The 16,547-nt window shown below is 48.1% G+C and overlaps 1 protein-coding gene across 1 annotated transcript; it reads left to right on the forward strand.

Annotated features, from left to right (window-relative positions):
* The first annotated feature begins 2,430 nt into the window (after positions 1–2,430).
* LOC112957115 (2-hydroxyacylsphingosine 1-beta-galactosyltransferase-like) lies at positions 2,431–10,868 on the forward strand. The gene is made up of 6 exons (XM_026050689.1): positions 2,431–2,472; positions 4,562–5,406; positions 8,031–8,170; positions 8,358–8,434; positions 8,784–9,003; positions 9,939–10,868. The coding sequence occupies exons 1-6, from the start codon at positions 2,457–2,459 to the stop codon at positions 10,252–10,254; spliced, it is 1,614 nt and encodes a 537-aa protein (XP_025906474.1). The 5' UTR covers positions 2,431–2,456; the 3' UTR covers positions 10,255–10,868.
* The last annotated feature ends 5,679 nt before the right edge of the window (positions 10,869–16,547 follow it).

The following is a 16,547-nucleotide window of genomic DNA, read 5'->3' on the forward strand; positions in this document are numbered from 1 at the left end:
CGGCTGCAGGTGGGCAGCGGGGCCGGGCCGGATGGAGGGCGGCGGGTGCCGGTCCTGCCTCCCTCGGCGGGGCAGCGGCGGGAGGGAGGAAGGGAGGAGCGGCGCTCCGGGGCGCTCCGGGGCTCGCGGCCGCGCCGTGCCCGGTCACCGGGAGCCCTCGTGGAGCCGCGCGGGCCCCTCGAGCTGCCCGCGGAGGCTCCGTGCGCAGGGCAGAGGGCCTACGGGCTGCCAGCCTGGCCCCTATCCGCACATGGCCTCTGTGGCCTGGATGGGGCTGCTGCAGGGCACGAGTCGAGGATCTGCCTAACTCGGATCCTAACTCCTCAGGATCAGGGCCTTGGAAGCGGCACGACTGTGCMGAGCGCTCGTGCTTCACCTTCCCAGCAATTAGTTCTGGGCAGCATCCTTCCTACTGCGTCCTCTTCCTTCCCTTCCTCCCTCGGCTTGGCCATGGCAGCTCAGCCACGTTTCATTCCTGCTGGGCACTTATGTCCATGGAAGAGTTTTGGGGGRTATTTTTTGTTTGTTTTGTTTTTGTTTTGTTTTCTTTGAGGGCATCGGTTGCTTTCTTCAAGGTGAGGCTTATCTCCAGCTTCTCTGCTCATGTAATTTGGTTAAATGCGATCAGACTTGTCTGGCAGGACTTTATCAATCCCTACTGCTTTCTACACAAGGTTTCACAATTTCCTGGGATCTTTAATGACTTCTTTCTTTTAATGTGGTGCTTCTCTGCTGAAATAACAGGGCAATAAATGGAAGAAGCTCTTATTTTCCATTGTTTCTCTAAGGTTTTGTACCTTTGTGTGTCCCCACTTTTCTCTGCAGTTTCAGGAACCTGTTCAACTTGACTCACATATAGCATAGCCTGTTTCTATAGGCCCCAAGGTGCACTGAACTGCCTTGTGTTCACACATCAACTTGCAAGTTTGCAATGGCCACGAGCCTCCCTGTCTCTTGCATCCAGGGACTTCTGAGAGTGCTCTTAAATGTTCTGTGCTGCACACCGGAGAGGTGCACCTGAGAGGAGGGAGATCCTTGCAGCAGCTGCTTCTGCCTCTTGCAGCCGTGTTGCAGGCAAGGGGCAAAGGCCATATAGACTAACCCATCAGTATAGATGCTCTCTTGTATACACCACTTCTTTCCCTTACAGAAGACAACCAGGAATCCTGCGCATATGAACTAGGGAAAATCTCACCGTCTAGGCAAATTTAATGTATGTTGAGYGGTCAGGTTGGGAGGCAGCTCTATAGTGTTTAACATCACCCTCCAGCTCAGGTTATCGAAGGTGTCTTGATGACTCGAGAAACAGATTTTAATTACTTTCTTGGTCATTATGGACCTGTATTTTCTTTCATTCCATGGGGTCATCTACAAACTGCTGGCCCTTTCACCTTGCTGGAAGAACTCCCTGTGTTAAGATCTGATGGTCCAGGTTTGATGCTGAAGATGGATGAAGATCCTCAAAAGTTCCTTGAGGAACTGCTTCAGGATCAAATCACTCTCTGTCCCAAACTGAAGAGGTTGAATAGAGCACTGTGATCTTTGGGGGTCCTGGGCTCTTCTTTCTCTGTGTTTCTAACCTCCATGGAGAGGTCAGATGAGAAGACCACCTGTATACGGTTAACTCAGTGTGCAAAACAACATTTTAAAAGACCAGTGTTGTAACCTGCCTAGAAATGTTCGTTCGAGGGGAAATTTTGTTTTTGCTCAAGGTTTCTAGTTTTAAAATCCAGTATTAGTATATGTGTTATTTAGTATATATGATACTGGGGAAGCAGGAGAAAAATACAGAGAAGAAGCCTATGAAGCCAGGGTTCCTATTTGGTTGTGGGTAGGGTTTTCCTTGCTTCAGCATTAAGTTTATACAAGTTTGTGTCGTCTTGCTTTCCCCCCCCTCTAATTAATTAATTTCTTTAACTAAAGACRACCCTGAGCAGCTCCTGCTTGTACTGAGGCACCTTCCTGCAGTGGCAGACCTGCTTTCAAACCTGCCAGCACTGAGCTTTGATTTCCCAAAATTAGCCACAACTGGCTTTGTTGCCATTAGCTTAAGAGCAGCAGATGGTGCTGGTTTCTTCAACATAAGGCAAACACTGGTTTCCTATTTAAGTAATTTTTGGGATTTATTTATCTTTGTTGATCAATGATCAATGTTTTGATGATTCTTAAGAAGTTCAAATAGAAAACATTTCTTCTTGTTCTGGGCAAGAACTGGGCAGAGATGGGATGAAGGAGAGGAAGAAATTCAGCTGCATAGATATGGATTCCCAAGTCCTAGGCAAAAATGAAGCAATACTGCAGGAGATGGAGAAATGTAAAGGGCAGAGCCCTAATAATGGAGTCTCTGGTCATGTGTGGGCTTCTCCTACATTTCCTGCTGTTAAAAGTCTTGGCACTTAATTGTCATAAAAGGCACCTGAGTTGAAGAAACGTCTGTCTTACAGCTGCAGCTGTTCATGCACTTCACTTTAGGTAAGTGGATGCAATCTTCCATTAATGGCAGAAACATACACTGTCWAACATACTTAATATGGTAAAATCAAGGGGAAAATTTCAGCCCAGTAGAAGGAGGTCTTGGGGGTTCAGAGGGCTGATTTCTCACTCTTCTCCTTAATACTCCCCTACTGCTGCAGCCTCCAACTTCAATATGTTGCTTTGGCAGCAGCTCCCGCAGCTGATGCTGCAAGCGGTTGTGCTGCACACGGACGGGGATGATGCTGCCTGCTCCCTCTGGCATTGCTTGTGAGGGGGCTCCCACCTGTACGTGTCTCTTGCAGCAGCTCTGCCTCTGATGCCTCTGCTGTCAACAGATGCCTGCCTAGACCTGCAGGCCGGGGGCTGGAGAACTTAAGCCCTCCRTAACATGTGTTTTTTCATTAGCTTTCTTGAGGTCCCCATCTAGATGTTAGTGTTAACTGAAGAGTTGGGGGTTACTTTGTCTAAATTGACAGATTTTCACTTTATTGAGCATTTCTCTTGAAACTAGGGAAAAAAGATTCTTTTGCCTTAACAAACCTTTTATTTTCAGTGGCAGTGTTATTTCTTGCAGTATTCATCTGACTAGGCTCAGGACCAGGACTTGTAGGCCAAAGGAGGGAAGATAGTTCCGTCTGCTCGGCTCTTGGACCCATTTGTGATCTCTTATTGACTTGAACTTCACACCCTTGCTGAGGTGCAGAACATGGATTCATTTCTCACCAGGATCCAGGTCCTGTGCAGTGTGGTTTGGAGGCTTCTTGCAGGAGACCTGCAGCACAACTGTGGGTGTAGCAGCCAAGCTCCTGCTAACCAGAGGGCTGGGCTTGCAAATCTGGCTGCAGTGCAGCTTGTGGTACTGGCTGCACGTTTGACATGAAGAGAAGTGGGGAGGGAGAAGGTGCCTGAGCTTACTTTCATCTAGTCCACTCTAGCAGACTAGATCCATGGTTCTTTCCTTTGGAAGCTGCCTGTACTCTGCATCCGCTTGCATCTTTCTTGCCTTTTCAAGGCAAGGACCAAGCACTCCAGGGCAGGAGACTGGAAGTACGTCCTGGACCAAACTCAGCTCCACCAYATCCCTGCAGTCCCAACGGGGTAGAATTTGGGGTCATCCAACATCCATATGTAGTTGCTCCCATTGTAAGTTCTTCCCCAGCTCCTCCCTAACATGTCTGARCTGGGTCCTTGGGACACTGCTCTGTTTCTGGCTCTTCCCAAATAATTATCATGCAATTCACTTCCCAAAATAATGCAAGGTGTGGGTGAGGCGCGTTCGCTTTTAGTGATGTAAGAGCACCCCTTGCACAACAGAAACATAGGGTGTTGCACCAAACTGGATATGGGATGACGGTCACAAGAGTGACTCAGGGGCGTCAGGGTGCCGTGCACATTGCAGGTTGTCCTTGGGCCTCTTTCTGCAGCCAGCCTGTTTTCCCCTCTTGCAGTGATTCAGTGACCTGGCAGATGCTTTCTCTTCCCATCCCTTTGTCCTGAGTCCCCCCGTTCTCCCACAGCCAGCTCATCACTTGTGCAATGGGCTTAGYGGGGCAGCTTTCCTTGGGGGTGCCTGCTGTGCGCTCCCTGATATTACTGCCCTTCTCTGGGAGATCCTGTTGTGATATGGGCATCTCCTGTCCTCAGCTGCAGCTGAGCAAAGTGGCTTGCAAGCTGCCAGCCTTGCAAGAGCTAAAGCTGRTAAGTGTCTCTTGGCATCTCCTCTGGTCATAAAGACTCTGTAGGTCTTGCAAGGAGGTTGCACAGGCATCAAAGCTTTTGAGATAGTCAGCAATTCTGGCTATGGAGAAATAAAATCCAACTGTTCCAGGTCTGCAGGAGTAAATGGTGCTTGTGCAGTGAGTGCTGCAGTTTGTTCTGGAACCCAGCAGAACTCTTCCCTGGAGTGTTCTTAACTTCTCCAAGACCCTCCCCTGAAAACTTTGGGATTTCCCTGCACTGACTGACTCCAGACTCTTCTCTCCAAGCTCATGAGCTCCTGGCTTGCAGCTGCAACCCCATTTGTTGCTGCCCAACTATGTGACTGAGTGTTTCATGCTATATTAATAGTATGTTTCTCCGCTTGCAGTTATGAAGATGAAGGTGCTACTGTGTCCTGCTGCCCTTGTCTTCCTAATGGCTGCTTTCAGTCTAGAGGTGTGTCACGGTGCCAAGGTGCTGATCATGCCTACCATAGTCTTTGACAGCCACTTGCGAGTCTTCATGCGGGTGGCAGAGGCATTGACTGACCGGGGCCATGACCCTGTGCTGCTGCTTCATGAAGGCCGGGATGTAGACGCCGACCTGCTGGGCTTCCGCATACAGAGGTATCAGGGCATCTTCAGCATGGAGAGTGCGGATGCCTGGGTGCAGGAAAAGATAAAGCGTGTCTTCCAAGGGAAGATGACCTCTCTGGAGGTGTTCTCCTTTCTGGAGAAGTACCTGGAAAACTGTGACCTGGTTCTGGGAAACTCCACCCTTCTGCAGAAACTCCGTAATGAACATTTTGACCTGCTGTTGGTGGACCCCAATGAGATGTGTGGCTTTATCCTGGCCCACCTCCTCCATGTCAAATATGCRGTGATCTCCACTGGCTTCTGGTTCCCGGCAGAGATTGGTGCTGCTTCCCCCATTGCCTATGTCCCTGAGTTCAACTCCTTGATGACAGACAAGATGGGCTTCTTTGGCAGGACTTGGAATCTCCTGGTCTATACGATCACTCGTGTGGCCACAAAGCTGGTCATCCTGCCCAAATTTGAACGCCTCATGGAGAAGCACAAGGTGGAGCCCAAGATATCCATGTTGGACCTTGTCCATGGAACCAGCCTCTTCTTCCTCTGCAATGATGTGGTGCTGGACTTCCCCCGACCAACGCTTCCCCAYGTCATTTTCACAGGAGGGATCCTTGCTGAACCTGCAAAGCCCCTTCCAGTGGTAAGTGCAGCAAAGCTTTCAGCTGTGCTTGAGTACTTACCCCAAGATTTACTTGGTACAAACCTGCTACTGAAGAGTCTCATAAATGGCTTACGGAAACTCAGTACTGGCAGTGCTGCCCCCAGGATTGAGTCAGTAGTAGTTTGTTTGTTTCTGTATACTTGAGGAAATAGGAAGAATCTGTATTGCTTCATCAGAATTTAATCCAGAATTTCCTCCTAATCCTATTTCTTGTAGGACACTTCTGCCCTGAAGTTTATATAGTCTTGGCACAGGGGAGAGTGTCATGCTTGTTACATATGCACAGGGGAGAGTGTCATGCTTGTCTGTTACATATTCAAGTGTACAGCATTGAAAACTGTCCCATTTTCCCTATCTTTAAGTGGTGGCTCTGGCATTTGAGAGGTTTCCTCTGACTGATACCCCACTATCACTAGTAGTAAATTCAGAGGGCCAGGCTCCTAAACATTCCACTGGGCAGAGCTGGATCTGTTTGCTGCTCCTTCATTGCTCTCCCACTTTCACAAATACTGAGGGGAAATAAACAGAATAGTCAAGCTCAGGAAGTCAGACAGGGGGCTGAAATGGCAATAAGATGCAACTTTCAAATTATTAGAGATCTATTAAGTACTCTGGCAGCTCTAATGTGAACGCCCTTATTTGTGCGTGTGTGTATATATATATGTATATAAATATAAATTTAAAGGAAGAAATGAGACTAGATGCTTTAGCACAGAAGTTCTCCAGGTGTGTATAACTACTGACCACCCTTCTCCATGCAGAATGGTATGTGGGTAATATGGTGCCGCACCAAAAGCTGTATCGGAGAGTGGCTGCCCCAGGTCTTGCAAAATAGCGGCTTGGTCCCATCTGGCCATGTATGCACCTGCCTTTTAAAGAAGGGAGTTGTCTGCCATGACATTACTGCCAGGCTTCACAGCTTCCAGAGCTGAGCCCAGAGTGCCCACAGGATGCAGATAAGCCCTGAGCCCTCAATAGGCCATGGCCTACGTGCTGGCAGGTTGGCACGCCTGTGCCCAGGTTAAGGATGGCAAGGGCAAAGAGAGCTTATGTAGACCCAGTGTATCCTAAGAACTCTCCCATCTGAGCAGGAGTTGAGCTTATAATTAAGGTATTTATAGCCTCCTATTTGAAATGCAGAGGTGGAGTGTCCTTTTGATTAGGACCCTGGGGATTATAGAAACATATTTGAGAGGTGGAAAAGGTTTCCAGTAGCCAGCTGTTGCTTTCCTTAGCAACTTCCATGTTGTTTCTGAAAGTCAAATGTCAAGGCTTGATTATAATGGATAATGTTATTAACAGAGTCATCTTAGTTTTAGCTATCAGAACCAACCTGCTACTTTCTCTTTTTTAACAGTTTTAGCAGTTGTATTGCTCAAAAGAAAGTGTTAAAAGTCAAGAGAAAAGAAAAAAAAACAAAATCCTGAGCTGAAGGCCCACTGATTTTTGTGCAGGGTTGTTTTAGGGCTTTGTAAGCTTTTCTGCAAAGAAGTTTGCATCCCAGAAGCATCTAACAAAGGGCAGACATTCTCAGAGAACAACACTTAAATGCCTTTGAGATTCTTCTGCACTGTGCTGTAGACAACTAGTTATATTTTGGGTTAACCATCCTATTTTTCTCCTTTAACAACCAGATTTTTTTTTTTCATCCTCTCCCTTCATGTTAATGTGCCCTTTAGTTAAGCGTACAGATTAAAGAGACGAATGTTAAGCAAATTCCCTAACATGCTCCTGATTGTGAGAAAACTCAATATGGGAAACTCAAAGCAGGAAAGAATCCATAATGAGATTGGCCCAGTCTACCCTGGCATGGAAGGGAGCGCTCTGTGCTAGTTCCATAGCAGACATACTGGTTGATTTCTTCTTTCTTGTGGCCAGAGGAACAGAGGACCCTCCTAGATACACACCTGTTAAGTACTATCAGAGAGAACCTCAGAACAAAGTATCACCAACTGTGGTTTCTCACCGAGTTGTAGTTGCCTCTCTGCCTAACAAATGAGGATTAAATCTGCTACCTGAAAGCAGCAGTCTAGGAGAGGTAGAAGTGTGCTGGAAAGATGGCATCCTTCTGCCACCTCCAGCAGCTTTGAAACTCAGGGTGCTTGTAGGGGATATCAAGCAAGATGTTGTTCCTGACACTGCTTTTTAACTGACATTTAAGCTGTTATATGAGCCCACAGCCAGCGACCCTGGCAGACCTCCTCTCTTGTAGCAGTGTTGGAAGGCAGCCTTGGTTTCCTCACTTTCCTCCAGTTTTGCCTGCTGCTCCTAAGTGGGCCCCAGCCTGTGTTTTCAGAGCCCTCCTTGCCAAAGAGTAATTGTGTTACCTTTTGCAAGGCGTCCAAAGGAKCAGCAAAATTAGTTGTTAGACGCCTCCCTGCAAAGCGCCCGAGCCCTGCAGGTATTGAGCAATTTTTGCCAAGCTGGGTGCAGAAATTGCAGCAGTTCTAGTGTTTGTTGCCTGGTCAAAAAGACACCGCTTTGTGCTCTGGGTGGATTTGGCTTCAGCCTTTTCATAGAGCATTTTCTACTGGCACAGACAACAGTGAGAAGATCCTTTCTCCAAGAAGGCTACAAGGCGTCTGCCTGTGTTTTGTCTGCAGGGTCTGCGTCTCTGGGTGGAGGCCGCAGATGCAGGTGTCRTTGTGGTCTCCTTTGGCATTGGGATCCGAGCTCTCCCGAGCGATTTGGTGGAGAAGATGGCCGGCGCGTTCGCTCGCCTCCCGCAGAGGGTCGTGTGGAGGTGAGGGCAAAGTGGGATCCCACTTAACTCAAGCTGATGRAAATCACTACTGAGGGCTGATTCCAGCCCAAAACTCATGTTTGTTTTCTAGCTCTTGTTCTAGCTGAATTTATAATTGGTGCATTGGCATGTGTGTGTGTGTGTGTATGCATGTATTTTGCTTTCCTTTTTTAACCTCTTCCTGCAGATACTTTGGAGAGAAGCCTAACAACCTGGGTGAGAATACACTGATGATGGAGTGGCTGCCCCAGAACAACCTGCTAGGTAAGATGGGAAATGTGTGTGTACGGCTAGGGACATTCCTAGAGTTTAGTCCAAACCACAGCAAAGACGTACAAGGAAAATGGCACCCTTGTGGGTCTAAGTCTATCGAATTCTGCGTCTCATCTGTAAATAATATGGTCCTTACCTAATGCTTGCTTGAAGCTGTATCTTGGCCTCAKCTCTCTCCTTCAGGCTCTACTCATCCAGGCTTTTGACTGCCAAAAGCAGGATATGTTCCCAAAGATAACGATGGTTCATCCTGTCAGTGCAGCACATCTGTGTATTCATAAACACAAATCAATCCTGTGTGTACTGATATGCACTGACTTGCTTCTGTTTTTCCTCACAGGCCACCCCAATGTAAAAGCCTTTGTCAGCCACTGTGGGATGAACGGCATTTTCGAGGCGATTTACCACGGTGTTCCAGTGGTGGGATTTCCTTTCTATGGGGACCAGTTTGACATCATGACCAGGGTGCAGGCGAAGGGCATGGGTATCCTCATGGACTGGAGCAGAGTAAGAGAAGAGGAACTTTATCAGGCGATAGTCACCGTTATCTCTGACCCCAGGTGAGGCACTCAGAAGCAGCGAGCTCTGCCATGGCAAAGGTGTAAGAACCAAAGTGTCTTGGTGTTGTCTCTTACACAGCCAACAGTGGCTTCTGGGTCCGATAGTGTTGCAAACACTGTTCAGAGGCCAGACATGTTAGCACCTTGTAATCCTGAGATGCTTGCGTGAAGAGATTCTAGCACCTGCTGTGAGAATGTGTTCTAGTCTTATTTGGCTCTGACTAAACTTTCTAAGAAAGCTTTGAGATGCTGATGCATAAACCTCTTCCCCTTTTAATGCCAGTCTGTGATCGGGTAAAGTGAGATCATGTCCTCACCATTTCATCTCTTTTCTTGTCCAAACAACATTTTGCAGAAGCAGCGCAGACAGTGGATTGCAGATAATGCTCTAGTTGTTTCTTTTTAAACCARATTCTTTACTCTTTCCTACGTTTGTTACAGCACAGTGACACAGGGCACCCATTGTCTAATAGAGAACATGCAACTGCTAGTTCCTGAAAAGCTGTYTAAGAGATGGATTTTTGTTACCTGTTAGGATCTCTCAGCTACTGACTGGAGTATAAATTGTTGCCTTCAGTAGCTTGAAGGATTAGACAAGTCATCARAAGTGTGACTGTTTGATGGTGGTAAGGTCTTCTAGTGCAAGCTCAGAAAACCACAATCCACATGAATCCACTGAGCTTCTGTGGCCATCTTACCTAGAGACTTGGGATCTAACAAAACACAAAGTAAAATGCAGCCTGGCTTGGGCTTCCACAGCTAGTGATTACCTTCAGAGTGGTTTTTGGAGGTGGCTGTGAAGACAATTCTAGAAGAAATTTGCTACTCCTCCAAGGTATCATTTGGAACTTGAAAGCACCAGTGGATTTAACATCACTTCTCACTTACAAAGCTGTTGTCACAAGGATAACTTTTTGTCCTTTTCTCCCTTACAGCTACAGAAAAGCAGCCAAGCACATTTCAGCTCTGCACCTTGACACACCAATGCACGCTCTTAATAGGACGGTGTACTGGCTGGAGTACCTCCTTCGTCATGATGGGGCACCATATCTTCGCCCTGCTGTCTATGACCTGTCCTTTCATGAGTACTTCTGCCTGGACATCTTGGCTCTCTTCTTATTGTGTCTGGCTGTTGTTGGCTTCATCCTCTACAAAGCTGTGGCATGGTACAGAAGGAAGAAGGCCAGCCCTGTGTATCAGAATGGCAATTGCATGAAAGGGCACCTCACAGAACAGAAGAAATTGCAATAGTGGCTCGGCATGTTCTAGGGCATGTTTCTTTGCTGTGAAATGAACTTGTGCAGTGCCCAGAAATGTATGGCATGCAGTGATGAGCAGGTCTGGATGCTGCCCTCCTGGCTGAGGGGAGAGTGGGGAGGAAGGAGCATTGCGAAGGCCTGTGTGCACACCTCTGTGTACAGCACCTGTGGGCGGGGACGCGGATTCAGGCATGGGTGGAAATACTTGGCCAAGACTCTGGGAATGGGGCACGGGTAGGTAGACTTCAGGGAGGAGTACAATTTGTTCCCTTTATATTGCACATTGGTTTGGATGCTGGTGTTATTCTTCTGGCTTTTTGGATCTTCGTGGAGGCGCTGGAGGTGGGAATGGTATCTTGTGATTGGTAGGTACTGTTTCTTCTCTGCCTCATTACTACATTGCCCCAAGAGCTGGGATTCCTTTACATGCTGGTGAGGACCTGAGGTATAGCAGTGGCTGGGGAAGGGCAACGAAAGTATCATAAGAAAGAGAATGAAATTGGTCTGTTTTAAGTTTTATGGATGATTATTCTTCCTGCTTCCATCAACCCTCTGCAAACTTGTTTGTGTTTGAGCTAAATTATTATTATTTTTTTAATAAAGTTATACTCCTTCTCCTGTGTCGCTGTTCTCTGGTCTCAGTTTAAAGGGAGTCTTTGTTCCTTGTGACAGGATGTTGCTCAGAGCAAGATTAGAGTTCTCTCCCTTCTTGTTGCTGCTACAACTGTCTCTGCATGCCCATGGACCAATGCAAACCTCTGCCAGTGACTTATCTTGATCTTTCCACAGAGTTTKGGGGGATGCCCTCCCTCCTCTGCCTGTGTGATACCCATGCCCATGGAGTCTCCAAAGCTATGATAAAAKACTAGTTTGACATAGCTACAAATGTCAGAACCACAGGAAGAACAGTCAGCAGCTTGGAGCGATGGCCTTACAAACTCTGATCTTAAAGAAAACTTCTGTACCCTTTGAGCATGAGCAGGCATGCTATTGCCCCCCTCCCGCCTTGGAGACATTATATGGCATGATGCCCGCGTTTTCCTACTCACCTTAGGCTCCAAGGCAAACCCACGCTTTGCTGCTCTTACACAACCCACCTGCAGCGCAGGCTGGTGATCCAGGTGGTGAAGCTGAGGGCTGGGTTCACTGCTGCGATGTCAGCTGGGGCTCTTTTCACATTGTCTTTCACTGGAGAGTAACCTCATTCTTGGGGTTTCTAGGCTCTGCTCTCACTTGTGGGTTTTTTTTTTTTTTTTTTAATATATGTTTTTCATTGCAGATGAAAGGTGCATTGCCACCTGCAGCCTGGTGAGCAGCGTTTGGCTGGGCTGCTGGGATGCTCTGGCTGGAGGCAGTTATCAGCTCCTGCATAGCATGGTTACCCTGCCCTCCTTCCTTCACAGCAGCCCTCAGCCTGCAGAGAGGCAAAGGTTTGGGACCAGACCAGTTTGCTGTCTAGGATGGATGAGACCAGTCTGCAGGTTTAAACTTGGACCTGTAACTATCCTGTGGCCTAAGTTGTTGTTCTTAGAGTTACTGCTGCCTCCTGAGACGCTAAGCCTTGTTGTTGTCAGTGGTGAGCTAGGCACCCCCTCAGCCTTGCTCTGCAGCAGCATTATGGGCCCTCATGCTTTCTGCTTTGAGGGTGTCAGCCCACTCTCAGTGAACAAAAAGGGAAGATCAAGGTGAGGTAAGCTGCTGACATATGGTCTGTGGCAGGAAAAAGACGGCTTTAGATAGGTGGTAGAAATGCTGGCTAAATGGTGCCTTTCTGTCTACAGCTTGACTTTTAAAAGAATAATGCAGGGAGGGGAAACAAGACACTAGCTCAAGGTTTTGCAGCGTAACCACCTGGTTGTGCTGCACCATGGTGACTTTGAGGGACATCTTTACTGACACTTATGTGAGAATTTGGTTATTTAGACTAGGCTGAATATAATAAACAGGGAGGTTTGTGACTTGGTGACAGAGCTGGATTCCTTTGAGCATAAGGAGAGAAAAGGAGAGCAATGGGGCAAATGCTCCATTTGCAAGCTGGTGGTGTGGCTGGGTGCCTCATCCCCCCACCCAGGCAGTAGGGCAAGACATGGTGCAGGTGAGAGGATGACTTGGCTTGGCAGTGGTCCACAATTTTCAGGGACAACTTGGATGCATTAAATATGAGGACTTCTCTAAGCTTCTCATCTTTATTTCTATCTTGTTTATTTTGTCCCTGTTCCTATTAAAAGTATAGCTTTCTCTCACATTGCTTTTTTTGTTGTTGTTTATTCTTTCAATATTGAATACAGAGGGAAAGTAGAGCAAGGCTAGAGTTAGTTATTAAGTTAAATTATTAATAATGAGTAGCCTGTCRTATCTCAGGCAGCTCTACTTTTGAGATTGTAGCTGGTCTGTGGGCGCGATGCTGTCTGGTTACCTCACGCACACCCTTGTCAGAGACACTGATACTGCTGTGTAGCTAATAAAATTAAAATTGTGGTATGTGAGGCAACAAGAGTGTTTGCAAGGAAAAGCAGATTGTGACTTTACCCTTTTCTGGGGGCTGAAGAAGCTGTGAGCAASCTCGGCGAGGAGCAGCAAGCCCTGTGGAGGCCTGCGCAGCACAAGGCTGCTCTCCATCCTTCTCCTGGCAAGGAGCAGGGCAGCCGGGATGTGGTGCTGAAACGCCAGCCCTTTCGCCAAAGGGCACAAATCCCTTGCAAGGTCTTGGGCATTTTGGGGGCTGGAGGCACTAGGGGAGCAGTGAACTCTTCAAGTCTTCTCCTCGAGAGGCTCCTCGGAGCCTGAGGCACGAGGGCCTCCCCTCGCGAGGGAGCAGCGCGGCCCTGGCGCTCTGAGGCAGGGCGAGAGCGAGGCGCCCTGGAGGCCCTGGGCTGTGCGGCGCCAGCCCCCAGCTCCTCGGTGCTGCCTCTGCTCCCTCCATCTCCTCCCTCGCTGCTGAGGCGAGGGCGGGAAGCTGTGTGCCCGCCATATTCCTCTCACGACCTCTCTCTCAGCCCATGTGGAGGGCCAGACGCACTGGCGAATGCAGCGGCTCTCTTGGTGTGGTTTTCAAGCAACTACTAAGCTGCTGCTCCCTGCCCAGAGCCTCACGGATCTCCCTTCAGCATCCCCACGGCAGAGCCTGTTCTTTGGCCCCCGGCAGGGCGACGTCAGCTCCCTGGCTTGTTTTTCCAGCCYGGGAAGGTGGCAGCACCAAACTGTGTCAAGGAAATTGGCTAATGCTGAGGAGTTGCCTCCCTCTCCAGGCGAGCATGATATAGCTGGAGCTCTGCAAGGAGAAAAGCGGATGAAGGATGGGCACCTTCAAGACTTGAGCTCTGTGACTTATCCCACCATTAAACACCAGTGAGCAAAGAGCACTGGATTAAGGAGATTTCTTTCACCTCTGCACCAGGAAATTCTTCTCTAGAGCTGAGGCAGTTACTTATCCCGGGTCAGTCCCAGCCTGGATCCCCATGTCTCTGTAGTCATGGGGGTGAGGTGGGAACTGAAGCCAGGGTCTGGGGCAGCGCTGCCCCTGCCACAGCTGCTACAACACCTCGGGCCCCTGCTCTGCCTCCTGTGCTGTCCACGCGCCTCTTCTGAGGGTRTGGGCAGGATCTTCCTCCACTGCAAACATTCATAAGCATCTCATCTGCTACAAGAAGCTCTCCTGTGACCCCAYGAGGCTTTCTTAGCTCTGGGAGTGGGAGCATTCCTCTCCTCAGTCCCTGCAGGAGACTCCTGGGGAAGTCACTAAGATTGGTGTTCTTGATAGGCCCCTTTGGTTGTCCAAGACAAGCATAGATAGGGGATCAACTTTCAATTTTTCCCTCTATCTCTGATGTGCAGCCATGTGCCAGCTACRTTTTCGTCACTCCTGGCTTGTGGTTGGTGGCACTGGGTGAACTGTCACCTCTCACCCTGAGACAGGCCAGGCATTGGAGCCTCCCTCCTGGTGAGCTTCGGGGCCTGGCTGACACTCAGTTAAGGCAACGTGGGCTAAGGGTCAGCTCAGCTCACATTTGCCTTCATCACGAGGGCCATGGGCTCAGCCCTGGGGGAACACTGTGTCACAGTGTGTTCCCATACTTGCTGTGTCTGCAAAGTGGTTTTGCAGGTTCAGCTGCCTAAGTTATATCCAAAATTTGGCCTCTAGGTGCTGCTAGGGAGCTTCATCACATTGTATTTAATGCAGTAGATTATTTCTGTCGAACACTGAGCAAGCTCACATCTTTCTCAGCAAGGTGCAACCTAGTGGGAAAGCAGGGAGGCTGCCCAACCTGCAGGCACCCACTGTCCTGGGGTGCACACACTGCTAGCAGCACCCCTGTCCTGACCAGCAAGTGCAAGGTTGGCACCTGGGTGCACAGGTGCTGCCGGGACAGGGGAAATGCTGGAAAGAACTTCTTTAAATCACCCTTTGCTTGAGGCCCTCAGTCCTTATCCCAGGACACCCCCAGGCCTGGGCAGGGATGCTGCTTACCCTGGGCACCCTAGCTAGGGCAGTGTCACTGTGCAGCAAGGCTCCCTCAGATCCTGGAGGCTCCCCAAGCACGTGAACCCATGTGGGTATGACTGACCATGCCCACAGCCACAACTGGTGTGACTTTGAGCAGGGCGTCTAGCAGAAATCTGATGCAAGTCACCTGTGTTGTTTTTGCTGCTGTTTATGCCTTGCGCTTGAGCAGTAAAGCAGCTCTAGCATCACCTGCCTCTCCTGTTCGCTGCCCAGAGAGATGCTGTGAGTAGGACAGTGCCCATAAATCCCTGTTCTAGTGTCTCCTGGTGGGAGCCCAGCAGTGCAGAAACTTGCTCTTCCCAAGCAGTTGTGGGGCCTCATGGCGCCAGTGCAAGAGAGAAACGTGAAGCACCAGTGGAGTAAAGTGCTCAGTGCCTTAAGACTTAAGAAATAGTTGAGGTGTGGGTTGTAAGTTACAAAATTAATTGGTTTTGTTTTGTTATTAATTTAACCTTTAGACTTGAGGATTTCTTCCCTGGAACTTACCTGTAATGGATGAACTTGCAGATGTCTGCGAGCACAGAGCCAAGCTTCTAGAAATATCACCCAGCAAAGCGTGATGCTCCTCTTCCTTCAGCATTTGAAATACTGTTTCTTTATTCTGGCACTATATTGCTTTGACTGTATTAACAACTATAGTCTCTTTTCTGCTCCTTTTTTTTTTTTTTTTTTTTTTTTGATTCTCTAATTGAATGCCCACAGGGTTTAATGTTCTATTTTGCAACATGTGACAGTGGCACATGTGGCATCACAGTCAGTGACAGTGCCCTGATATGGGCAATCTAGTAAGATAACCTTCGGTTATGGCCACCTGTCAGCTTTCCATCCTGTTCAATAGTTTAAAAGAAGAAAAAATAATCCAAGGGAAAAAAAAGGTTTTTTTTTATAAATAACTTTTTGGCTTTTTTTTTTTTTTTTCAATATGGTGAAACTTAAAGTCCAAAATTCAGGTTCTGGAAGAAGGTAATGTCCTTTCCCCTCTTTCCACCAACAGTTTTGTGCTTCCGTTCCCTATTGCTTCCACCAAGCTACACTGTTTATTCAGCTTTAGATGTATTTGAAAGCACAAAAAGAAGTGTAACAACTTAAGTCAGTAGAAAATGCTAGATTTTAAAGATTTTTCTAGAGAAAAATTTTCTAGAGAAATTTTCTAGAATCCTGAAGGATTATGTATRTAATAGAAAAAAATAAACATGATGGTGCCTTTGCATTAATTAATAAGAAATTTATAGCTTAGACTGATACACGTTTTCAGATCTATTGATCTGACTCTACCAGTGAATCATTCCACTGCGACTCTCCAGGAAAAGGCACCTGCCCTTCAATCTGTACAGCAAACTGAGAGAAAGCAGTTGGAACAGTTAGAATGCCCTTAATGCCCACTGGAGATGATCCTTAACCAGCAGATCTGATGCTGAACTAATGTGCAAAACCACAGCTTTCATCCAGCAGTTTAAAGGAGACAATAAAGAACATAGCTGTGCTTCCATGGGYGAGAGGCAGGTGCTGGGGCACCCTTTTGAACATCATCTTCCCACCGTTGCTTGGGTGGGATCTCTTCTTCTCTGGGGCTCCCCTGAAGACACGCTGGCATAGTGTATACTGTGGTGGGAGTAGTAGTGGATATTATAGTGCAGGGAGATGCCTTCTGGAGAAGGGCAACAGTATGTTTGTCCCATGGAAAGCACATGTAGATGGGGTCCCAGCAGTGTCTGTAGCAGCCCTAGATAAAGCGTGGAAGGGAACGTGAGGAGGCAAACTTTTGCCTGTGTTTCATCGCT

This window comes from Nothoprocta perdicaria, unplaced genomic scaffold, assembly GCF_003342845.1.
Source record: "Nothoprocta perdicaria isolate Ctin4 unplaced genomic scaffold, notPer1 scaffold_110, whole genome shotgun sequence".
NCBI classification, from domain to species: Eukaryota; Metazoa; Chordata; class Aves; order Tinamiformes; family Tinamidae; genus Nothoprocta; species Nothoprocta perdicaria.